Source organism: Epinephelus moara, chromosome 14 (assembly GCF_006386435.1).
Source record: "Epinephelus moara isolate mb chromosome 14, YSFRI_EMoa_1.0, whole genome shotgun sequence".
In the NCBI taxonomy this organism is placed as follows: domain Eukaryota; kingdom Metazoa; phylum Chordata; class Actinopteri; order Perciformes; family Serranidae; genus Epinephelus; species Epinephelus moara.
The window spans coordinates 7,346,701-7,373,075 of NC_065519.1; the positions used below are offsets into that span (position 1 = coordinate 7,346,701).

The 26,375-nt window shown below is 39.5% G+C and overlaps 1 protein-coding gene across 1 annotated transcript in view; it reads right to left on the minus strand.

Annotated features, from left to right (window-relative positions):
• galnt16 (UDP-N-acetyl-alpha-D-galactosamine:polypeptide N-acetylgalactosaminyltransferase 16) overlaps positions 1-26,375 on the minus strand; it is a 61,994-nt gene that overhangs the window by 8,147 nt on the left and 27,472 nt on the right. Inside the window, exons 6-13 of the mRNA XM_050061366.1 lie at positions 20,822-20,943; positions 10,632-10,719; positions 10,240-10,324; positions 9,538-9,641; positions 6,565-6,691; positions 4,323-4,415; positions 3,443-3,526; positions 1,348-1,474 (exon numbers count right to left, since the gene is read on the minus strand). Coding sequence (XP_049917323.1) covers positions 1,348-1,474; positions 3,443-3,526; positions 4,323-4,415; positions 6,565-6,691; positions 9,538-9,641; positions 10,240-10,324; positions 10,632-10,719; positions 20,822-20,943 — 830 coding nt within the window. The remainder of the gene's footprint in view (positions 1-1,347; positions 1,475-3,442; positions 3,527-4,322; positions 4,416-6,564; positions 6,692-9,537; positions 9,642-10,239; positions 10,325-10,631; positions 10,720-20,821; positions 20,944-26,375) is intronic.

Genomic DNA, 26,375 nt, shown 5'->3' on the forward strand with positions numbered 1-26,375 from the left:
GCAGGAATACAATCCAAAATCAGGAAGAAATTAACAAGACCAGCACCAAAGATTACATGTTTCCCTGATGTTAGCACGTAGCCACATGTAGCAGTGTACTTGCAGCCAGGAAATGACTGTGATGGAGTACAGCGGCACTTTCAACTGTAAAAAAAAAAAAAAAAAAAAAAAACACCAATAAAGGCTTCTAAACCAAAATCCCCCAAACCGGACATGTTCCTGCAGGAATATGATGAAATAATATGATGAAATGATACGATCAACAACCGTACCAAAGATTAAATGTTTTCCTCATGTTAGCACGTAGCCACATGTAGCAGTGTACCTGCAGCTGGGAAATGTCTGTAATAGAGTATAGCTGCACTTTCGAATGTTAAAAAAATAAATAAATAAAAAAAAAGCAATAAAAATTTCCTCAAAATTTTCATAACTGGACATATTCCCGCTGGAATATGATCAGAAATTGGGTAGAAATGAACAACCGCAACCAAAATAAAATGACTTTGGTATTTAGCCACATGTAGCACTGTACTTGCATCCAGGAAATGACTGTAATGGAGTAAAGCGGCAATTTCAGCTGTTAAAAAAAATCACCAGTAAATGCCTTTAAATCAAAATCTTTGTAACTGGACATGTTCCCCCACTAATATGAACCAAAAATGGCAGCAACTGCATCCAATATTACATGCTTCCCTGACGTTAGCATGTAGCCACATGTAGCAGTGTACTTGCAGCTGGGAAATGACTGTTTAGGAGTAGAGCGGCACTTTCAACTATGAAAAAATCACCACTAAAAGCTTCTAAACCAAAATCTCCATAACCGGACATGGTACCCAAAGGAATATGATCCAAAATAGGGGAGAAATTAAAACAACCGTACCAAAGATTAAATGTTTCCCTGATGTTAGCATGTAGCTACATGTAGTGGGGTATGTTGTAAACACTTGCAATAAGATGCCTGGAGCAGATGACCATATGGACGGTTTCAAACTTGGCAACATAAACATTTTAAATAGGTCCAAGTGTATTTCATGTTGGAATGTTTCTTAATGCCGTTGCTGACAGTAAGTAAAGCTGAAAAGCAATGAAACGGTCTACAAAGAAATGTTTCATGAGCTGACGTCAGCTCGTCTTGAAAGTAGAAAAAAACGTAGGATTAAGAACGCTCCGGAGATTTTTGCTCACAGGAATTACTTTCACATACCTTTACCTCATTATCTGAAACTTGGGCCACGTTTAATATGAACATCTGTCATTTCAACATTATATTTAGAAAATTAGAAAAAGCATAATAGGTCCCCTTTAAGTGTACAACCCACAGTCTCCCCCTGGTGGCAGAGTCCTGACCTGCGACTGTGGCCTGTTGGCTCCAATGCCCCTGCACTCTGCCAGGCCGAGGCCGTCTGTCCCACGGGTCTCCAGACACAAACCTCCTTGTTTCAGCACACTGGACACCGCTTCCTGCTCAGGGACCCTGAGGGAGCCATTGACAGAGCGGAGAGGGAGAGAGGCCAATGAAAGGTCTTATTACAACAATAAAGAACAGATGGATTGTATTGACTGGCTTCCCTGTTGAGTAATTGAATCGCACCACTAAGTAATGCACCCTATTACAACACGTTCTTATGAAAATATACAATTACGATTTGAGAAACCACAGTTGTTTGGAAGCATGACACGAAGCAGATAGAGCCAGAGAGGTGGGATACACGCTGATACCACACTCAGCTTTTCCCATCCAAATCAGATATATTTAGATTATTGGTTCTGAACTTGGGGGTCATAACAGCCCCAAGGACTCAGAGATTATTTCAGATTTACGTGTGTGGGAGGAGGAAATTTTGACCACAATAATTTTAGTCTTTTTTTTTTTCTCAGAACCTTTTTTTCTTTTGCAATGAAGGCTGAAAATCATTTCTACCCCATTTCAGCCTCAAATAATCAATCAAAGAAACACAGCCAAACACAATAGTATTTTCCATTTGTTGGTTTCTAATGGTGTTTGGAAGGAAACGTTAGCCCTCTTTGGCGTTAAATAACAGACACACAAAATAATAAATAATAACCGTTTTATAATAGTCATGGGTCAGGCATTTCCACTCAAAAATTTAACTTGGATGTTTGAGGTTCAACATGTAGAGGGTTGTTTTCACACTCATCTGGTGAAGACAGAAAGTGTCTCTATGATCACCTTAGTTTAAGACAGTGGTTTCCAAGTGGTGGGCCGCGGGTCTATTCTGAATGGACCGCAAGTGACTTGCAAACTTGTCAAATTTGGAAAAACACACTTGATTCTGAAGTACAGTAAATTTCCAGCGCAGATCTTTCATTTTGAAGTGCCATTTCCTGCTGTAGAGTGAGTGACCAATGGGCAGATACTTAACAGAGACAGTAATCTAACTCTCTGACATGGCCAAACGTAAATATGATGCTGATGTATTACACTGTGTGGACCTTGAATAAATGACTAAGAAGAAATTAGGACCCCGTGGCTGGACCACTTGGGAACCAGTGATTTAAAATGTGTATGTATGAGCACGAGTTTGTGACATCACAAGTAGTTTTTGAAGCAATCGTGGTTCAGTATGCAGCTTTCAAAAGTGTGGTGTCGACACTTGAAGCCTCCAGCACACACAAATAGAATGGACTTTGTAGAGAAGTTGGATATATCTGAAATCCATCAGTTCAAAATGAAAATTATTTAAGGGTTTTGGAGTTTTTAATGAGATGAAGAAGTAAATGTAATTTTAAGAACTTTAAACAAGATAATAAAAGGAGTTGCAGATGACATTCAGAGCATTAATACAATGGCAAACACCTATATGCTATGTAAAGATTTGGCTGAGTAATGCTGTCCTGACCTGAGAATGAAGTCATGCTACCTCTGTGTGTGTGGTAATCCGAGCTTCTCTGTCTGATGTTGTGGTAGACGGTCATGTGGCTCGTGCATGTTATGTGAGACCCTGTGTGTGTATCCCACTGGCTAGCTAATCGCGGCCACTCTGCACAGCACTCCTATGATGGTTACTGCTGATAACTCTGTCTTCACCCATGGTGGTGTCAATGAAGCATAGCACCACCGCCCATCTCCAGTTCCCCTCCAGATATCAATGGCAGCTCTGTCAACACTGGTTATGGAGTTAGCACCGTTAGCTGATAGCCACCTCCAGGTTGAGAACCGTGTGCAGACAATCTGAATCAGACTCTGAATCAAAGTTGCACTCTAAATATCACATACAACTCCTTTGAACTTTTTTTGTGTGGAAAAACATTGTCATCATTCAAAGCTTTCGAAGCTTGTATAAACTTGTATACATCCTAAAATATGTCTCCAGGGAGTCTTTAACATTTCATGCCTCCATATAACAAGCTTTGTGATATAGCATGAATCAACCTGTTCAACATGACTGACAGTGACAGCAACTCAGTTTGAGTGTCGTACCTCAGCTCAGGATAAACGTTCTCCATGTACCAGCGGAAAGATTTGCAGTTCAGCTTCCGCCGCAGTGTCAGACGGTCTGCAATGCTACAAGAAAACACACAATGTAGAGACAGATCGAGGAGAGAGAATGGAGAGGAAAGGATGGGGAGACGAGAAAGTGAGATCCTGATGCAGAGAACCCAACTGAACCTGCAGACTCAACTAATGTGGATCTTATTAATAGAGCTGAACCAGAAATAACTTTACTGCTAATACCAGAGAGGGATTTCTGTAATCCACAACCACAGCACTGAGGGCTCTCTTGAGTTTATCTGCTGTTGGACTTTTGATACAAGTAGAATTTAGTCCAGTAATCTATTAGACAATCAACCCAACAACAACTGGCAACAATTTTGCTCCTCAGTTTATCATTTCATTTATTTTTCTAAGTAAAAATGTCAATTGTTCTCTGGTTTCACTGCTGCTTGTCTTCGTCATATATGACAGTAAATTGAATGTTTATGGCTGTGCTAACCCACCCCGAGCTGTGGGAAGTTAAAATACACACTTTACACTGTTTTCTGATATTTTATAGATCAAAAGATTAACTGATAAATCAAGAACAAAAACCCAAAATGAATTGACAATGAAAATACTTGTTAGTTTCAGCATTACATACTGTCCCAAAAACAGTGCACATAAGAAAATGGCAAATTAAAGAGCTCTTGTTTTATCACAAGAGTTTTTATGGCAACAAACGTCTGTAAATGAAATTACAGAACAGCTCTTTTATTGATCGCCTGACTGAAACGTTAAAGAATGAGTATAAAACAAGGTATTTGAGATAAACACTGTCTGAACAGTACAATGAGAGAAGAAGGTGACAGAATAATGGACAAACCTGCCAAAGGCCTTGCCCTGGGCTGACGGCCTTGCAGAGTAGTAGTACTGTTTATATTCGTCCATCCACACCTCAGCAGCCCGCCGGGTGTTCCTGCGCGGACACAGACACACAACAGCTGCTCAGACACAGTAATGACAGTGCTGCTGGCATTCCTGTAGGCAGCTCTAATGCCAGTGTCACACACACACAAGAGCCTTCAGACACCAAAAAAATCCCCACATCTCCATCAGGAATTGCATCATGCCATTCAAGAAAAACAGGCGGTATGTTTCAGAGCAGTCCGACTTGCAGCAGTATCTTTCAGAGCAGATATTTACACAAAACTACAGCAGTGTTTACAGCATAAGATGATATTGTGATATTGATATTGATATTGTTTAACACCAGTATACTGGTGTTAAACACTGTCAGGAGGGAATGGAACAAAACTAAAGAGGGAAACAAAATAAAGCCTCTAATCCAGCGATTCACAAGATTGTTATCATTTTTATTAACACTGTACTGTTGGGAACCAGCCAAGAAAACAAAACTTAAAGGAATACTTCACTCCAACATGATCATTTGTATATAAATTACTCATTTAGTGTTACACTGAATTCATGAAGAAAACATTTTTCTTGCATGTGTCCATGATGAACAAAGAATTCAAAAACAGAAAATTCTCTGTTGATGAATTGAAGTCACAAGGGTCCACCTTAAAGAAAACCAATCAAAAGATCTGTTTACTAACTCTCACACAACTCATGCAGTATAATCCAAGTCTCATTTATCTACTCATATGCCCAAACAGACAGCCCTTTCCTACAGGGAACTGAACCAACAGTGAAACTTATCTATGCTCTCCTCAAAGCCAGACTCCATTGACAAAAACAGTAATTTTACCTCACTGAACACAGGAGCTGCTGTTCTACCACTGCCTCTTTCAGATAGTTTGTTTGTGTTATTGTGTGACTTTGGTGTTTCAAAGGGTTAGTTCGGATTCACCAAAGACACACAGTAACACAAACACACTAACCGATCGAGGCAGTGATAGAACAGCAGCTCCTGTGTTCAGCAAGGTAAAATTACTGTTTTTGTCAATGAAGTCTGGCTATAAAGAGAGCATCGATAAGTTTCACTTTTAATTAATGTTTTAGCAAAAATTATTGCTTTTGGGAAGTACTGAGCATGCGACCTGATAAATGAGACTTTGATTATACTGTACGAGTTGTGTGAGAATTTGTAAACGGAGATTTTGATATAGTTTTGCTGTTGTTAAACGCAGACCCCATGAAAACAACTTGTTCTTCACAAATTCAGTGTAACACAGAGTGAGTAACTGATATACAACTGGTCATTTCAGGGGTGAAGTGTTCCTTCAACGTTATTTGTTCTGTATTTCATAGTAGTTAGTTACTAGGTTAAAAATACAAATACAAAAACTCATCCTTTTCAAATAGCCTATTCAGTTTGACCTCGTCCATCTGCTATTTACCCTGTATTTTATTTCATTTTTGCTGATTTTTATGTTACTTTATCTCGTTGACTTAATTAATCTGTTGTTATTTTCTCTGTCCTTGCCTGGAAGGTGAACTTGAGTGTCTTGAAAGGCGCCTCTAAATGAAATGTATTATTAATATAATTAAAAATACAAAAAAAGAGAAAAAACACTTGGGGGTCAGCCTGACAGTTTTTATGTACTTCTAAATGCTGACAGGTGGTGATGACAGACTTGTTGCCTTACCAACTGTAAACTCAACTGTTGTTAAAAGTCAGTCTGATGTTTCTGGCAGGTGTGACAGTGAGTGATGAACAAAAATGCTGCTCAGATTACACCTCGAAAGCCTTAAGCCTAGAATTATTATTCAGTTTTTGTTCCTAAATCATACTGTTTCCTTTAGAGCTGGAAATCTTTGCTGTCAGTGTCCTGGACAGTAAGGAGAACAATTTGAAGATGAGGAGTGAGTAGTTTAATATTTAATGTTACATGACGCCTGGGTGAAGATGTTCTGCAAACTTCTCAAAGTTCAGTTACTCATCCCTCACTGCCGCTTGAGTCAAAACGTGTGAGAGGTGTGAAGTTTGCCTGGTGAGGCTCTTCACTTCACACTGACTGAACTTCACTGAATCATGTGACACCTGAGATTTTTGACTGCTGACTGAAAGATTAACCGTCTTGGCAGTTGGTGAATTGTTTTGCGGTGTAACAACGCCATGCAGCAGACTTCATGTCAGGTTTCTTACATATCAACCCACTCACTTGATGTAGGTGAGAGCGTTGCCTTCTGGGAAGTCGTACGGGTGCCGTTTCCTGAACACGTGACCCACACGGCTGCAGGGAAGAATCTCCAGGCTTCCTCCGCACATCCACACCCGGAAAGAAAGCTCTGCGGGAGGAGAGACACAGAGGGTGAGGTCAAGTATGTAGGCAGGTAGTTGTCTCTGTCTGATCTGCATCAGACATCATTCCATGTTCACCTGATACATTTTTCCGACGCAGCAGATGGCTATAAGCTGTAAATCAGCAATATGAAAGCTGTTGTAGCGGATAATTTAATGCTCTGCTGCCTTGCAAATTCCAAGGACACAATTGGTATTTCTGAGAGCGGGCTGCGGAGCCTCTGCAGCATCCAGAAGCATCTGCAGTGGTCCAGAGCCAACACCATTAAATACAATGAAGACATTAAAACCTCCAGTTTCATCAGTTAAATTTGAGTTTTTCATCATTATTTCCAAATATAGTAACATGTCATTAGAAACAGCAAGAATAAGCACTGCTTTCTTCATTCCTTTTTGTTCCTTACTCGTGATAGTGAGTTCAGAGAATGGAAAAAACATTGTTCTTGTAATTACTGTAAGTAAACTAATGCTCAGCTGCACGTGTGCTGACGAGGACCAGAAAGCGAGCACACATTACACCACTTTCAAAGTCTCTGCACTGGCTTCATATGTGCTTCAGAACTGATTTTAAGATTTTTTGTTCATGGTCTTAGTCCTTCCTATTTATCAGATTTGCTTTCATCATATGAACCCTCTAGATCCCTCAGGTCTGCCGCAGAGAGTGTCAGTGTCTTTAAAGACCAAACTCAAGACCTACCTTTTTGGCCGGGCTTTTTTAATTTTGTATTTATTATTATTATTATTATTATTATTGTGTATTTATCTATTTATTTATTCTTAATAATCTGTTTTTCTAGCTGACATATTCTTCTATTTTGTTACTTATTTATTTACTTATTTATTGACTGGTTTAAAATTGTTTTCTACTTTGAGTTTTTATCCTTCCTCTGGTGTTTCCCCACTTTGGATAGCATTTCCTCAGTTAGTCTTTACCATTACAGTCTTTGCTTTATGTGTGTGATTGATTGACTTGCTTCTGATTGGCTGCAGGGTGTCTAATATTTCCTGATACAGGACATTGACTAAGTAGTTCCAGTGAAACTACTAATTAATGCTCTGGCTCCTGCAACATGTTAACAAGCTCTCAAACATCTAAACACAACAATGAGTGATTTCAACTTTTCTTTTAACCTGTAACACACAACTTGCCAGACGTAAACTGGACATCTGAACTTACTCATACTTTGTATCACATCAGCAATAATCTCACATCCCATCATTATTCAACTGGCTACTTCAGGCTGTGGCCAACAGTAACGTTACACATGATGTAATGCCTGTTTGTGAGAATCTTAATATTGATTCTGGGACAATGACATGGTCAGATAGCTAGCCTTGATCTTAAACAGACTTTCATGTTATATTTACTGCTTGTCAGCCGTACACAGTGTTACTGACTTTGAATCTTGCTGGCATGATGTTAGCTTTCTGCCTCTATGAGCTGAGTGGACTTGAAATATCTCCTACAGGGGCCCCCAGTAGCTCAGTGTACAAAGACCATGTCCTTGCCACAGCAGCAGTGGGTTCCAGTCCGACCCACGGCCCTTTGCTGCATGTCATCCACCCCCCTCCCTCCTTCAAGCCTAACCAGTCCTGTCTTATAAAGGCAAAAGCCACAAAAAATAATCTTGTAAGTATCTCTCATTGCCAACTCTGAGGTTCATGATATGTACTGGAATAATGAGAAACATTTCATTGCATAAGAACCTTACAGGGTGGTGATTGTTCCAAGTTATTAGTCAAAACCTCAGGTGTTAGATCTTCAAGGGTCTTAATTTTTTTTCTTCAACATGTGGCCATGGTATAAGCAGGATGATGCCCTTCCAGATGTCCATAATTAGGAACTAATGAATCCCACAGAGGCAACTGTCCTGCACTGCACATCATCCATTAATTCCTGATGATGGACACCTTGTTGGGCATTAATGCTTTCCTTGTTTGAACTTTTAAAATTAGTGACTTGTGAGATGTTTAAAGTAGAATTTCACTGCTGGAACAAAACAATCTCAAATTACAGTTTAACAGTCAAGTAAAACATGTTTCTGAGAACATCTTAGGCGAGAATTAGGCAACAAACCTTATCATATTTTATCAGTGCTGCTTAGTTTTACTGTTTGATCTAAGTTTTGTCAGCCAGTTTTTTCATGATGCAGGAAACAGTATGGCACCCACTTCCTGTTCACAAGTTGTAGTGTTACAGCCGAACAGTGCATCAAAATATCTTGAGTTTGGTCTGAGTTTGAGAGAGACAGAGAGGAGTGTCTATCTCATCTCTTGATACACTGCTATACTTTTTGTGTCTGTGGTGGCAGCCATACACAAATGCGGAAGTACAATCTGTAGTTCAAGCTGTGGAAACGCATCGTCTGGGGGATTTGAGCAGGGAGATCTGGCCGCTGGTAAGACAGAGGGAAGTTTACCACAGTTCATTTACACATACTACCCACACCGTTATGATACAAAGCTGGCTTAAAAAACGGCAAAGTATCCCTTTAAGTCTAGAGACAGCTTTGTATAAAGATTTGGTTTAATATTCCAATTCAGTACGCTTTTTATTTTGTAAAGTGTATAATCTCCTGCCCACCTACTTATTCTCTTCTGACCACCTCTGTAAAAGTCCACATATTAAAATGTAAACATCTTTTCCAAAAGCAAAGTTTAAGAAAATGAAACAGAGTAGCAGTAACAGTAAAAGGTGTGAGCTTTGCCAGCGGGGCAGAGACAAGCTTAGTTTTGTGTGCTTATTAAAGACATTGTGAGTAGGATGCCTGTGGATGATGAAAAACAAAATGTCATTCTTCAAATAAAAGTTAAAACTCATCAGTGAGCTCACCAAAGTTCTCTCCTCCCCAGATGTCCATGTGGGTGTCGTACTGGCCCAGGTGGTTAAACCAGCTCTTGTCCATGACGAAAATACCACCTGCGATGACAGGAGTCCTGCGGAGCAGAGAGAAGAAGAGTCATTTACATCTTTTACTTACTGTCACTCTTTCATTTGAAGAGATGTTTTTTGTGCAGGCAGAGGAGTTTGGAAAGATTTTACAAGCCTGAAGAAGGCATAATGATCATGATGATGATGAGAAGATTGTCAAACTTCAATTTAAGTTAAGTTACAAATATAAACAAACTTAGAGTTACAACCATAACCCTGGGAAGACAACAAATCAAAGTAAATAAATGAGCTTGAATTCCCACACTGCCATCATGATCAGTCATATAATAAGATGTTCAAGGGTGCAACTCTTGGGGCAGCGAGAGATCCAGGCTTACTGTGTGTTCACTGCTTTGTGAATTGAACATTTGTCTGGGAATAAAGCACAACATCAGCTGACAGAAGAAGACCTTAAAGTGGTTTTTGTGGAGGGTGCTCGCGTCATGAATCTGCTTCTTTGATGTTAATATTTCAGTTTTGTGCGAGCATGTTATGTATCCCTCAATTTAGTTGTGTTAAATCACTTTTCCATGCTGCGAACTGGGAACCAGGTAGTAGTTTAGTGTAGAAAAAGAGGGATGATGATGAGCACTGCACACAGACCTGATTGCCTGTGTGGGGTCGCTCCTCGCCATTTTCTGCTCGATGGGAATCTGCTCCCATTTGAAGTGGAGACTCCAGTCAAATCCTGAGGAGAGACCGATCCAGCAGTTAAATATAAAACCACTTTGCCTGGACATCAGACAAGAGTGCTTTTCTGATTTTGGCTGAACTAACTTGCATGATTTCACTTTTTTAAATGGGCGGCTGTTGAATGAAAACTTCACAAACTTTACTTCCAGACTGACTTTAGAAATTTCTGACCTGAGTTTCGAATTATTTTGGCAGGGATCATGATGTCATATAATGAGAGCATGTGAAACAGGGGTTTTTCCTTGACTGCAGCTGTTTGTTATCAGCTGTTACTGTACGAGATTTGTGTGTTGTGTCCTGACCTCCTCTCAAGTCAGCTGAGGCCGCCAAGTAAGCGAAGTTATCCAGGCTGATGACGTCAATGATGGGGCTGACCACTCGCGTATGATCCTGCATGGGAGGAGAAGGACACACAGACACGTCATCATTAGACCAGAATGAACAATTCATAATCAAGCTCTTGTGGTGGACAGACTTGATTAGTAACTATTAACTATTAAACTAATCACCAACTATATATTTATCTATCAGTTTGAGTATTTTTTTTTAAGGAAAAAAAGTCGAAAATGTTGAATATTTTCTGGTGTCTTTGCTCCTCTGTGACGGTGAAGTGAATATATTTGGGTTGTGTACAAAAAAAGTAATTTAAGGGCAACATCTTGGCACTGATCGACATCTTATAGACCAAAGAAATAACCAGGAAAATAATCGACAAATCAATCGACAGTGAAAATAATCGTTAGTTGCAGCCCTGGTATAAACATCAAACAGTCTCATTTATCCTGTAATTTTCCCTTTATTAACCAGATTGTCGATTAAACACCTTGACAGCTTTATGTTTCTGAATAATTAGGACGGGAACTTGCAGCTCTTTTTAATAACAAATGAATTACAGAGAAGGAATTTATGGCACGACGTTAATTACTACCAAGGTGCATGGAGACGGGAAACAGTCTAAAGAGGTCAAAACTGTTTTATCAAGAGGAATGATGTAACTAATCCTGCAGGAAGACGTTTAAGTGAACTGAAGCACTGCATTTCATTTAGTTTTAATTAGGCATAGATATGATAAAGCCCAGCCAAAGAGGTGGTAATGTTGGAAGAAAGAAAAGCATTTGGGATTTTTATCTGAATGAAAAAGTGTATTTTTTTTGTTTGTTTGAAATTGTCGCACATCTAAAAGGAATTACAACCTCATCATGTGTTGGTCACGTTTACACACAGACTCTGAAACATTTACTCATCATTTAAGTTTTCAGAACAGGTTCAATTTTCTGCATTTTTTTTCTGAAACCAGCAAACTTGGTCACGTGTGTCACTGCTGGCACACGGTAACTTAACCGATGGCACACTAGCAATAAGTGTGGTAATAAGTGAGAACATTACAGTGCATCAGTGTGTAAATGTAAATGACATACCATCTTTGGCAGACATGGCAAGACACTGTGACTGTACTGTAAGGGAGGAGCTCTGCTGCTTAGAATCAATGTCTCAAACAAACAAAGGTAACGACATCACCAAAGTTTTCATGGAGCATTTTGGGGAGCAAGAGATTGACTTTGCTCTGATTAAAAAACGGCACTTCATATCAGAAAGGTTGGCAACCCATGATTTAGAGCAGAGATACTAAACTTGCTTTGCCTGGGGGCCACTGTTGCAAAATGACAGGTGTTGCTCAAGTCAGAGAAGCCCCGCATAGGTCAGGTTTACACAGGACCGTTTCTCAGATTTGAGAACATGCGGGGCACTTTTTTGATACAGTAAATAAGCTCTATTCTGATGCTATTTATGCACCCTGGCACCTTTATCACATTAAAAGTAAAAACAAAAATCCCATTGTGAACCAACTTATTTTCATTGAGATTTAGAAAATGGTTGGGGGGGCACGTGGCACCATGTCGCAGGCCAGATTTGGCTGAGTATCACTGCTTTAGAGAACTGTTTGACCAAGAAGCAGTAAAGTAAATGTGGCGTACATCAGCAACAAGACAGAGGAACAGTACAGAAGAGGACGGGGACCAGCGGGAATAAGAGGGGGAAATATATGGAGGCAACGTCCTTCTTGAAATCTTCCATGACAAAGAGACGTTAACGTTTGCCCATCCAGTAATGCACAACAGCAATGATGGTGCTTACAGCAGAGTGCAATTTAAAAGCCACACATCATTTCATAACTCAGGCAGCCGCAGTGCCAAATGGAAGAGGCGGGCAGGGAGTGTCGACAGCCAGGGAGGAAACTCTAGTGGAGGGTGGAGAGAAGCAAGGAAGCAAATGTGTCTTCTATTGTGTCTCATATTGGGAATTTTCTTAATGAACAGAACAATAAAAGGCACTAAAAGGCTTCAGTACTTTCTATCGGACGATGGATTGGGGAAAAAAAGCATACAAAAATTCAGACTTGGTGTGCAAAGGCTTTAACACTGTGATTTACCCCCTTTGTTTGGAATTAATTTACACTTTATAGATGTTGACAACACTATAATGAAGATTTAAGCAAATGCAATGACTGTAATTGTCAACAACTATAACTTTTCTTATGATGCATCCGTAACTTATGTTTAAACAGATGATTAATGTTTGGTATTACAGTTGAATACAGTTTTAATCTTAAATAATATGTCCTCACAAGTCATTTCAACACATTAAAAAACTCTTCTGTCAAAGGTTTGTACAAATCTGTTTATAAATAAATTAATAAACACTTAGAACGTCCTAAAATCGGCAGAAAACTACATTATAATATGCTCAAAAACAATAATTAAGGGTTTATATACTGCTTATAAAAGCTAAACAGTAGTGGGTTAGCCAACTTCCTGTTCCTCTGTATCTGATTAACACTTTAATTTTCTGTGCTTTAATGTTTCTTAGTGCTAGTCTCTCCTTTTATCTCATATAATGTGTTGTATGACAAAGAGCACAAAACTAAACCTGCTGTTATCACAATAAAGTTGTTCTTAATACTCCTTAAGTGTCCAGATAAATAAGTAACCCAATCTTATTCAAACAACCGTCAGTGTAGCCAACAAATGGTACAATATCCCACTCTGATCCAAGTCCTCTTGCTGTTTTTTGAACTAGATAAGAATTATAATACATTAGAGATTCTGCCCTTTTGTCAAAAGATTAAAAAAAGGCGCCACAGACTGAAACTTTTTATCGAACAGCGTTTCAGTCAGACAAGAACCTTTTTCAGGATCACGAGAAAGTTCAGCAAAGTAATTAAGTTTTTCTTTGTGTGTGTCAAGAAAATAAATCAATATGTATCACTGTAATGAGTATTAAATGTCAGATTGTGCTCTGGGGGCATTGAATTAGTCTCCTGCTGGAGTAAGAGACTAAAAGCAGGTTTGGTGATTGATTAATTGCCCGTCCTGATGAGGAGGGATGATTACTGGTAACAGCCCTCCTCCCTGTTTCCAGTGAACTGGAACAGAACACAAATACACGTAAGCTCAAAGCGGACTTTAACCTTTCTCTTTTTGACCTGTGTGGTGTTGTAAGTTCGTTATATCTTTAGTGTATGAGTGAAGAACTGAAAAGTAAAAACCCCTTATTTGCTGCTTGTATTGTGCCGAACGTGAGCATCACTGCCAAACCTCCCCTTTCTTCCCACGGCTCATAGTGGACATTAATTCATGACAAACACACTCCTGCTGGAGATGTAACATGAAGCTTAGAGTAAAAACACAGTACAGCAGAGAACTGTTGACTGCTGATAGCGTGCTGCATCTGTCTGCCAGTGTGCGTCTGTGCCAGCACTGCTGTTTGCCCATGAGGCATGTGTATGTGTTTGTGTAGTCCAACAGCTTAGCATTGGGACAATCCAACTGACTGTTTCCAATTAGAGCCGTCCCTCTCTCTTTGCTCAGAGGGTGAACCCGCCATGAACTTTGTGTTCATTGCACCAAAAAGCAGAGGGGGTGGAGAGCGGGTGTGAAATGCCACTCTGCCAGAGAGCAATTTGGAAAGTGATGCTCTCAACAGCTTTGAGCAATAGACATTTATGGGGCTTTTAATGAGCCTCTGTGATTTGATAATGCATGAGGAGGCTTCCACTTCCAAAATGGATGTCAACGATGATCTCTCAATATCTCCTTCCCTCTCTTTGTTCTCCCTTTCTCCGTCTGAATTTATCACGGTGTCAGAGTGCTGTCATTTTGTCCCCCACAGCTGCTTTTAATGTCGCTGACAAAGGAATTTAAGCGCATTCTTCTACAGTATGTCAGAAAAAAGTATGATAATTCACCAGAAACAAAGGAAAGAAAAATGAGCTGTAGGACAGAATAAAGAGCTTTACATTCTGTCAATGGAAATGTGTTTTGCGCACACTGATATTCACAGCTGGTGCGTGGAGATCTCTGTTCCTTTGCCTCATCGTCCAGTAATGTCATATCAGTCTCTGAGTTAGAGACACACAGAGGACGCACTGTCCAGTTTGGGCTAAAAGGTCAACGGCCAGAATTTTGTTTTTCTGCCTTGATTCATGTTCTCTTCTCCACATGCTTGTTGCTCATACACTGTGGGGAGATATTCTGTTGTTTGTGGTACTAGACTCACAGACTGGATAATGTTTAATCTCAGCATGTTGTCTTGAGTGATTAAGAAGGAAATCTGGTCAAACAATACAGGAAATTAAAAATGTAACACTGGCATTGAAAGCATTAGTACAATGTTGATTTATTTGTACTGAGCTTAGCTATTTTTTTTTCATTTCAGGGTGAAATATTATACTTTCCCTCTGAAAAACTCTTACTCATTACAAACCTCATGTACTGATGACACATTTTCTGTTTTTGAGAAAGTGAGAAATTATGTGAATAGGTGTTAGTTATAAAGCAGTTATATATAGTTATAAAACAAAAAGACAACGATGCAGACAATAACGCTGTCTCTGTTGATTTTGGACTAGTTTACTCCTGCAGGCTCTGTTCATCTTATGCTCATCTCATTTTGTGTTTATAGTGAAGCATTTTCTGCTGAAAATCCTTTAGATTTCACACCTATGTGAGATATTCTCCAGAAACAACTCTAAAAGCACTGAAGCACAGGGAGGAAGGAAAATAGAACCCATAGGATAAAGTGAATCACAACCAGGACAATATATTTGTCTTAATTACTGAAAATTGCATTTGTTTCCTATTTATAATTTGTGTCAAAGTGGTTGGACCTGACCAGTTTTTACCTTTGCTTGATTCATGCTACTGGAGTTTTGGTTTCAATATGTGTTTATTGAGGACTCTAGTGAGGAAGCACAACAGGTGACTGAATAAAAAGTTGGTAGTGTAACGACGGACTGGTTGGGATTTGTTTCTATGTAAGATTGTATTTTATTCTTTGGACAAATCAATAAAAAGGATGTCTGTCAGACCTGATACAAAGACCAACATTCCAGGAACTTCTATTCATTCATCTTTTCCCATATGATTGTGATATTTGACCACTTCTTTTTTCAAACAGTTTCAGAGTCCCCCTCATTTTATAAGTGAAGTAATCCATCTGATATATTTTGCTGAACCGTGTCTCTCCACTTGTTTATCAAGCGGCATGAATCTTGAAGCCAGTTTCTTGTCATCTGTTTCATTACTGTAACACGCAGTACCACAAGTATTAATCATTTTCATTTCGTATTTTGTCTGACATTTTGCCTAATAGCACAATGTCCGCCTTCAAGTGGATAAATATTAAGATTTTACTGTATTTACACAACATAAAAAGAGCTCACAAATATGATATTTTTCTTTAGATAAAACTACCAAACTGTATATAAAGTAATTGAATGTAGCTCCAGCTTGACCAGACGAAACATTTAAGTACTTTAATGCATCAGTATTAATGATTTAAAACTATAACAGTAACAGGCGTCGTTCTATATGGTGATATGGTTGGTGGGTGTGGTTCGGTGGAGAGAAAATAGTTCCTACATGAAACTGCTCACAACAAGGTCTGTGGATTATCCTGAGTATCCGGGTTTATGATTTCTGGAAAGAGACATTGCTGAGTGCCATCTAGTTCCATTATATTGGAGAGAAGGCAGACATCTCTACAGCTGACATCTTCAATGCTTGGCAACTCACACCAAAACAATCTAGATTGATAAACAGCACTACAGATAAGAGGAAAAATATGTGTTTTTGTGGTGAACTGTGCCTTTAAGAAACCAGCTGACCAAGAAATAGTCATTGCTTCCATGAAATTTACTTCTCTCGATTCTTTAAAATAGTAATTCATGCTAATGTCAGGCTAACAAAATTCTGGCACCAGCTTTCACTTAATCAATGGGACTGTCTCTGTGTTGAGAGCAGTTGTGTTTCTGGGAAACGTCTCTGTGCTAAAATGCCAATTGTTTCTGGTCTATTAGACAAATGGTTCCAAATCTGGGGTCGGGTCCCAAGATAAATATGAGGGGGCTGAAGGATTGCATGGTGATTAATGGGATAGGAAAGAATAAGACAACATATTTCTGAACTTAAAACATATTTCTGCTACAGAATTAAGCATATTTCCTATTTTTTCAGACTTTCTTCAGGGCAGCTGTGACTCAGGAGGTAGAATGGCTGTTTACTGATCGTGAGGTCTGTGGTTTGATTCCTGGACCTTGTAGTCTACATATCTAGGTATCCTTGGGTAATATACTGAACCCTAAATTGCTTGAGAGTTTATTTGATGAGCAGGTGGCACCTTGTGTGGTAACCTTGGCCACCAGTGTTTGAATATGTGTGTGAATGGCTGAGTTTGAATGGTCGCTAAGACTAGAAAAGCACAATATAAATTACTGGATAATTTTACTTCTCCACAACTCTGAAATTATTGAAATTAAACGCACAAACAGCATCTTGAGCTAATGATAGAAGTAGAAGCTTCAAAAAGTTTGCGGGCCACTGCATTAGTTATGATCAGTGAAGAGAGATCAGAAAAAAAGAGGGGAGCGGAGCATCATACGACCATTAATGCTAAATTATCAGCTACTTGTTAATTGTATTACTGCAGCAGCTAAATTTATTTTGCACATTTCAATTAGTCCCCATGATCTAAAAAAAGGCAATGCATTGTAAGAAGGTATTAAATGACCCCCCAGTCTGGAGAGAGTGCATTTGATAAGGCTATACCATTCATTAAACTTAAATCTCTAATCCATCAACATCTGCCAGTGCAGAGCTCATTATTTGTACTTAATTACTAATTAAATTCAAGTGGTTTCATTTGCTGCTTTAAATTAACAAGTGAGAAGTGTCATTATGTTGCATTAAACAGTGATCCTTCATCAGTATTCCTGCTCCCAGAGGCCTGTCTGAACCCCGGATCGAGGTCTCAGGCAAGCTAATGAATCCAGGACTGGGTGCAGCCGGGCCGAGGAGCTGGTGGATTAACACTGAGCCCGGCACTCTCATGAACGCCAGACTGAGAGATTGTAATGCAAGCTGGATGAGTCAGAGCTGCCCAGAGCCAAGGATGAGTGTACGGAAACACAAACACGACGTGCACACACTCACGATGGATGTGTAGAGTCTTGTGAATAAAACATGGAGGGGTTTTTGTACAGTAGAGATTTCTGAATATATCGAGTTGTGTTGCATGCAGAGTTTTTGAATGAGGGTTTTAGTTTGGGTTATTGTCTGGTGTACTTTCCGAGCAAACACAAGACTTTTGTCCTTCAGCAAAGAACACATATATTATTTATTGTTCTTTTGAGGGAATAGTGCTACATTTTTAAAAAAAATACTGGCTTTTTCGCTGAAAGTTAGATGAGAACATTGCTACCACTCTAATGTCTGTATACTGAACTTTAACTTAGCATACAGACTGGAAACTGGGGGGTACAGTTCGCCTGGCTCTGTCCAAAGTGAACAAAAAAAGACCTACAAGCACATTATATGTCCTTTCTTTATCTGTACAAAAATAAAAGTTTAACAACAGCAATTTCGGACAAGCAATACTCTCACATATAAAACTGCAAGGTTTTGTAACAACAGAAATATAATGTGTTAATAGTGAGCTTTAAAGGGAAATTTCAGTTTATTTCAACCTGTCTCCTATCGTCCTAAATTTGTTTCAAGTGACTAGTGACATAGAAATAATAGTTAGCATGTTAGCCGTTAGCCTNTGCTTTCCAAAGCGCAGCTGAAATATCGTGAGAACAAGCAGCGATCTCATACCGTGCCACTGATTCATGTTTTCAATCACCTACAGAATTGATTACTGTAATGCTCTACTTTCTGGTCTTTCTGAGAAAAACATTACTCAGTTACAGTTATTACAAAACTCAGCTGCACTTGTGTGGACAAGGACCAGAAAGAGAAAACACATTACACCAATTTTAAAGTCTCTGACTTCCTGTGTGCTTCAGAGTTAATTTTAAGATGCTTTTATTGGTTTATGAAGCTCTTAATGGTCTTAGTTCTACCTATCTATCAGATTTGCATTTATGGTATAAACCCGATGTTTCATTGTTTTTAACTGTGTGGAGCACTTTGTGTTGCATTCTGTTTGTATGAAAAGTGCAACATAAATAAAGATTGATTGATTGATTGATTGATTGAAATGACTCTGCAGTAAGTCAAGCGTATTTATTGGCTCCAGCTCTGATCGTTCGTAATAGAAATACAAGCCTTTATGGACACACTAAATGTAGCCCCTTTTTCCAGCGCCATACAATGACGTGCTGCCACAAAATGCCATCCAAGCAGAGCTCAAACATAATTTAAAATCTAGTTGGTGCCAAGTTTGAAAGAGAGACTGAATAAGTAAGCGATACAAAAAAAAGTACATTTTACACAAACATGTTCACTGTCCTTGATACTGCTTTCTACTGTTTACTTTCCCTGTTGTCCAGCCCGTCCATGACGACAAACATGACACACCAGAAAAAACAAAACAAAACAACAACTTTTTTGTTTAAAGAACCTGCACACACGTGCTAATTTGGGTGGGTAAAGGGCAGCGTGCTATCACTTGTCCTGGGAATGAATGCCATTTGTAAGCGTTCCCAGATGATCCAGATGTTAGTGGGTGTTCGGGAGTTTTTTTGTCCAGTGGGAAAGGGACTAAACACCCCAAGGCAAGCCGTTTCCTCTCGTCTCCAGTCTGTATGCTAACCTAAGTGGCTGCTGGTTTCAGCTCAGATATACTGTACACACATGAGAGAAGTATCAATCTTGAAGGCAAACTCTCAGTAAAAAAGTCAATAAACGTATTTCTCAAAATCAAACTTTTTGAGCTGTTCCTTTAATTAAATGTCCACAATGTGTCTCGTAATTTCTGTGCATTGACAGGACTGGAGAAGCTGATAAAAAGCAAAGGAGGAGGAGGAACAGTAGATAGGAGAGCTGAGAGAGTCTTATGAACAAAAAGTACATTGGATCGAGGCGGCTGACACAGACACAGCACTTCCTCTAAACCAAGGGAGTGGATGAAATAAGGTGACACACTGGAAGCAGCTCTGTCTGAGTGTCTGACTTCAGTGCGAGCACACATGAGGGAAGAAGTGATTACTGAGAAAAACCTAAAATGAAACAGCTCCTGCTGCAGTCAGTGGGAATGTGTGCCTGTGATGGGGGATGGCAGAGGATTTTGGGGGAGCAGCTGTGCTAGTTTGAGTCCAGTCGCAGTTTTGTAATGTCAGGGGAGGATAGAGACAGCCAACAAACAGCCTATAACTCATTACTGAGCTACAGCTACATGTCTCTTTATCAAAATACCAGACACTGGTGTCTCGGGGAGTGCACACGCTCATCTCTGCAGACACTTGTGTCTCTAAATCATGCATCTACATGCTGCATGCTTTGCCCGTGTGACTTTGTGAAATTGATACAGAAAAGGAGACAGAAACAATGAGGGCTCACAGCCAAAGTGCCCTTGAAGGTTCACATGAAAATCCAGTGAAATTAAAAACGAGGGAGAGAAAAAATCCCCCTGATAATGAAAAGTGGCTGGTTTTGCATTTAATTCTGGTCACATTCTGAATTCCGAAACACTGACACATGAATGTGATGGCAGTGTCCCTGGTGGACTGCATGATTAGATTTGTAGGATGCGGTGAAAGCGGGAGAATCTTCCCACTACATCACAAAAAGAGACTGTTTTTGATTGGAAATTAAAACAGTATGCAGCCTGAAGCAGGAAGATGTCACCAACCCAATCCACAACAGCAAAACACAAAACAGACCAACTCATGTAGTAAAACATTTCAGAGTCAAGTGGAAATCGGATCAGTTGGGAAATGCATGACTCTTTCCAGCAGTGGCAAAGTGCAGTGTGATTTCTGGTACAGTGTGACTTCAATGTCAGCTGAACAAATTGTTTATTTAACAATAAGCAATGCCAACGTATTACATCACAGCCAGTAAAATCTACCATGAAAAGGAGCAAAATCCCCAGAAGTGTTACGTCACAGGGCAACTGTTCCACCTCTGAGTGTGTGTGTGTGAGCTGCGTGTATTAAGTGTCTAATTGGAGAGTGTGAATGACGGCAGACTGTGAGCCTGTGGGTCTGTACCTCCTTGACTCTCTGGATCATCGGCTGCAGCCAATCAGTGTTGACCTCGCAGTGGCTGTCCAGGAAGGTCAAGATGGAGGCCGAGGCCGTGTTGGCTCCTCGCACACGTGATCGGATCAGACCTGCGGGAAGAGTACAAGGAGGAGGAAATGACATTGACATCTAAAACCAGTCAAATATCTAAGAGTTGATCACATTAGATGCTGCTTCACTGCAAGTAGGGATGTCAACTTTTTTGATGTAAAAACTTAGGTGGAAAATGCTTTAACATTTCATGCAGTCTACATGCAGCCTCTCGGCTCAGCAAACGGTAAACAACCCCGCTGGCTTCTCTACGTGTCGCTTCCGTATGCAGTTAGTGGAGCCCAAATGAATACGCCGCGATGCTACGCTGACGTGACGCTTTGCAGCCGGTGGAGCCCGGCTGTAATGATGAATGGATCTCTGTGTGCGTGGCTCCGAGAGGGGAGGGGGGGGCGTCGAATAGTTGCCATGATTTTCGAATAGTGTTTTTGCTTGTGCTGCCCATCCCTAGTAGAAACCAAAAATACAAGTACAGTATGAACCTGAAAATAAGCATACTAAGTCTTTTTTAAAGGACAAAAAACTGCTGCCAAGTGTTGATTAATGCACCTACTCTCTCTGTCGCGCCCTGTCTACTTTTACTACTACAGTAAATTTATTGTTCCTCCTTTGTTTGCCTTGAAATAGCTACAAGCGAGCAGGTGTGCTTCAGGTATGGATTGCATGAAAAGGTGGAGAGAATGATGCCAAAAGTAAAATTCTTCCAGATGGCTGCGCTGCATTTTAGTCTACGGAGGCAACTGTTGACAGAAAAAATGTGTCTCTGCCTCGTTACAATGGATTTCTCTGTTTTATTAACGGACATCAGAAAGCTGTTAATTACAAGTGACTCACAGCACAATAAGAAGTGATTTTGTTTGACGGACAAAGACTTTCCTGCCATCAAACTCCAAAACATTTTCACAGGTCACACTGTCTCTGTTTGATCTGTTGTCTGCCTGAAATTAAAAACATACACTTCAAAACAACAGGAGGTCTAAAGGTAAGGTTTTTATCAGCATCCCATTTCCTTTTAAGTTCTTAACAACTGAAGACTGCTACTCATTAAATAAATGTTTTTCATTTAGGAGGGAATTATCTGTGGTTTTGGGATATTTACATTTGACTGTTAAAGGCTGCTTCAGGTTAAAAATCCTTTTGAAATGAAGCCAGTTAATTGGATTAGTTTAAAGCAGATACCAGATTGTGTTTTGCTTTTTGCCCTGCCAACCAATACTTGTGGAAAAAAGTGTAAATTTGAAGTGAAGAGTTAAATCTATTTTTAATAGACACAAAGTTAAGAACAGAATCGCTACAGGCGGAGCAGGAAGAGCAATAAAGGTGTCTTTGCTCATCAGAAGTGTGTCTGCAATCACAGTAATTTGCATTTAACATGGCGTGTGGAGAAGGTTAATTGTCTTTTGCAGCATCTAAAGTTAATTAAACAGATGCATCTAATCATTAAAAGAGTTTTGTTCTGAAGTCAAAGATCATTTAAATAGGACAAACTTGTGAATAACAATGTTTGTGAAGATAACAGCTGTTTTTTTAAAGAGCAGAAACAGCAGCCTTGAAGTCGAACTTTCAGGTGATTATTTGTACATGTTAGGTTTATCCGTGTTAAAACTTGATGCGGAGGTCACGTTTCTCAGATGCACTTAGCTTTTACTTTTCCCAACCTGAGCAGCTTGAAGCATCAGCAGGGATGAAAAAGATGGATTTCTTTGTGCGATATGAGTCATAAGAAAGGGGTGATTATTTTCTACCTCTTTCTGAAGGCTGTTCTGTCTCAAACAGCCTCAAACAATGAGTTCATACAGTGCAAAGCTGAACAGATAAACAGGATTTAACAGAAACTGGAATGAAGTGGCGTGACTCAGTGCTGCTCACTGCAGTTTGCTAGTACAGTGTTTATACAAACACAAAAAGGCCTGATAAATAACAAGCAGTCCAGAACAATGAAAACCATCCAACTATAAACACAGTGCCTCTTTCTAAGCCTTTACTTTGAGGGTGAGACCTGCAACCTTCTGTGTTTTTGTCAATAAATCCCATTAAGGACCGAAACCAACAATGTGTGAGTCTGCCTCTCAGTATTTTCTCACTTCCCCGTCTGTGTTGCTCTCAGCTCAAAGCTCATTGGTTCCTACTGAAGACTTAAATCTTTAAAAACAGGTCAGAATACAGTTTTATTTTTAGAAAGGGATCAGCAATTTTCTAAAAACAACTGGGCACTGCAGTGTTTGACAAATGTTACTCTACCACCCTCTTTGAATGTTATCGCTCTATTAAACAGGTGTTAGTGGTGGTTATTGCTGTTACAGATAAAAATAAGAAGGCTTCTGCTACACCAACTGTAGGTTTTTTAAGCGACACATTGCTGCATTTCCAGTGGCATTTCTCTGCCAAAGGCGGATGTTGTTTATTGATCGAATGCTGTGTTTCCAGCTGCGTCTCTGCCCCAAATATGGGAGGTATTTTAGCAACCCATTGCTGCATTTTCAGCAGCATTTTTGTGCCAAAATGTGGGTGTTCTATTGATCCGTTGCTGCATTTTCAGCAGCAATTGTGTCCCCAAACATGGATGGTTTTTTGTGACCTGTTGCTGCATTTCCAGCAGTATTTCTGCCCCCAAAATGGGTGTTTTAGCGACCTATTTCCAGCGGTTTTGTGCCACTAAACACTGGTGTCTTAAGCCAAAACATGATCTTTCCCTATCCATATCGAAGTGGTTTTTGTGCCTAAACTCAACACATTAATCACAGCGTTGTTGAAACTTACAGAAAGGGGAACTTTCGCCACAGGCCGTTTAATAAAGTGATAACATACTAGTCAGTGTAGCAGGAGCCCTCTCACGTATATCTGTAACGCTGATAACGTCTACAAACTACTAAAGTAACAGTAATTTCCTAACACAACTGGGCACTGTAGTTTCTGATAGATGTTACTCAACCACTCGGTTCAAGTACTACAGGTGTTAGTAGTGGTTATCAGGGTTACAGATCTAGGTTAGAAGACTCCTGCTCCACCAACTAGTATGTTTAGGATGCTGTTATCAGCTATTGAGCTACATCTTTGCCACCAACTGTGGATATTTTTTAGCGAGCTGTTTCTGTGTTTCCAGCTGCATCTCTACCCCCAAATATGGGAATTTTTTTGTGACCCATTGCTGCATTTCCAGTGGAATTTCTGCACCAAAATGTGGGTGTTTTAGCAACCCTTTGCCGCGTTTTCAGCAGTGATTGTGCCCCCAAACATGGATGTTTTTTTAGGGACCCATTTTACAGCAGCTTTTTGCCACTTAACATTGGTGTCTTAAGCCATAGCATGATCTTCCCTAACCATAACCAAGTGATTTTTGTGCCTAATCTCAACCACACATTAACCACAGCATTGTTAAAACGTACAGAAATGGGAACTTCTGCCAATTGCCGCGTAATGAAGGGATAACATACTCATCAGTGTAGCAGAAGCCTTCTAACCTATATCTATAATGCTGATAACGACTACTAACTACTACTACTACTTTAGAAAACTAACAGTAATTTCCCAACACAACTGGGCACTGTAGTTTTTGATAAATGTTACTTAACAACCCGGTTCAAGCCCTGTCACTTTATTAAACAGGTGTCAGTAGTGGTTATCAGGATTATAGACTCCTGCTACACCAACTAGTATGTTCAGGATGCTGTTGTCAGCTATTAAGCTACATTTATGCCACCAAATGTGGAACTATTTCTGTGTTTCCAGCTGCATCTCTGCGCCCAGTTTTGGGTGTTTTTTTAGTGGCCTGTCGCTGCATTTACAGTTGTGTTTTTAGCAAGTTGTTATTTTTGTGGGTGCTGCTTCCAGTGGCTTTTGTGCCACTAAATGTTGGTGTCTTAAGCCATAAAATGATGTTTTCCTACCTATAATCAAGTGATTTTTGCGCCTAAACAAAACCACATTTTTACCGCAGCGTTTTTGAAACATACAGACATGAAGTTTTGCCACAGGCTGTTTATTAAGGTGATAACATTAGTGTAGCAGAAGCCTTCTAACTTACATCTTTAATGTTGATAACCACTACTAACACCTATTCAATGGAGGGATAACAGTGTGTCTAATTGTATATGGTTGGGTTTTGTCCTGTAGGTCTGAGAGATCAACATTTGAAGACTTCACGTTGGTCTCTGGGACACTGTGATAAGCATTTTTTTTTACAACCTTACAGACCAAACAATGAATCTACTAATTGCAAAGAATGACAATATTTGCACTATTTCCTCTTGAAAAACAATAATTCTAGAATGACTTTAAACTGCAAGTTGCAAGCTGTTTTTAGAGGAGTTAAAATATGTTGCATGTTTAATATTTATTGGTTGTCTATTCCACAGTTTTTATCTATAACAACTATAACAACAGCTCCAGCACTTCATGACCTCAGGCACCAGTTTGACACATCAAAGGAGAAAATGTAAATGATGCCCTGCAGGTATGAAACCATTAAGAGCTGCATAAAGTAGGAGTAAAATCTTAAAAATCAATTCTTAAAATAACAAGCACAGTTCTTTTGTACGTGTATTGATTACATCTCTGTATTTCTTGGGTCATCCAGTTTAAAACACGACTGATTATTGTATATTTTCACCGAACAAAAGCTAACAAAAGGATTAAAAAAATTCTGACATCATGACATGGATTTGGAGGCAACTTTTAAGTAAACCTGAGCTCGCTCCGGCTCGTGTACCTCAGATGCCTGTTGAGAACTGTTGGCCTAAATTCAATATGCTTATGTTTTGTCAGCATGTGGTTCGTAAGCCCAAACAAAGTCTTCAGTCTGCACAGAGAGAGAGAGCAGCAACACAGGCAGAAACCTGAGTAAGAAGGATTATCGTTAAGACGTCCACACCAATCAGCAACACTCGTTCTTTTGGCTTCTAGTTTGGCTGAACTCTCTTGTTTTGTGGTTCGAGGATTTAATCTAATTCAGGGATTAATTGAATTCAATTCAGGTGAAATGATACGCATGATGAAACAAACAGTGCTTTTATGTTTTTCAACAGTTTTTTTACACTCTGGTTTTTAATGCAGGGATGAAATAGAAGACACTTTCTTGGAGTTGATATCCAAATACATTTCTCAGGTCAGGTTTATGCACATGTCCACAGAAAGTGACAGGTGCACAAAGAACATCTGGTTCTTTAGTGCTGATTGAGGCTCTGTAAAGGCTAATCCGTCTAGCTTAGTAATGTTTTTGTTACTGTCTATTTTAGAGTCATCTTGTATGAACCATTTTATTAGAGGCCAAGCTATCTTTTTGGCTCGATTTCTTCTTTATTAGCTTATTTATATTTGTACAAGACATTTTTCTGTCTAATCCTGTGTCCCCTTTTACTTGTTTAGAGACAGATTTAATGAGACAGTGTTTTCAAGCTCATCTGTATATTATATATTTTTATCTGTGTATGACAGTCTCCCTCTTCTATTACTATGTGCATTTTAGCCAATA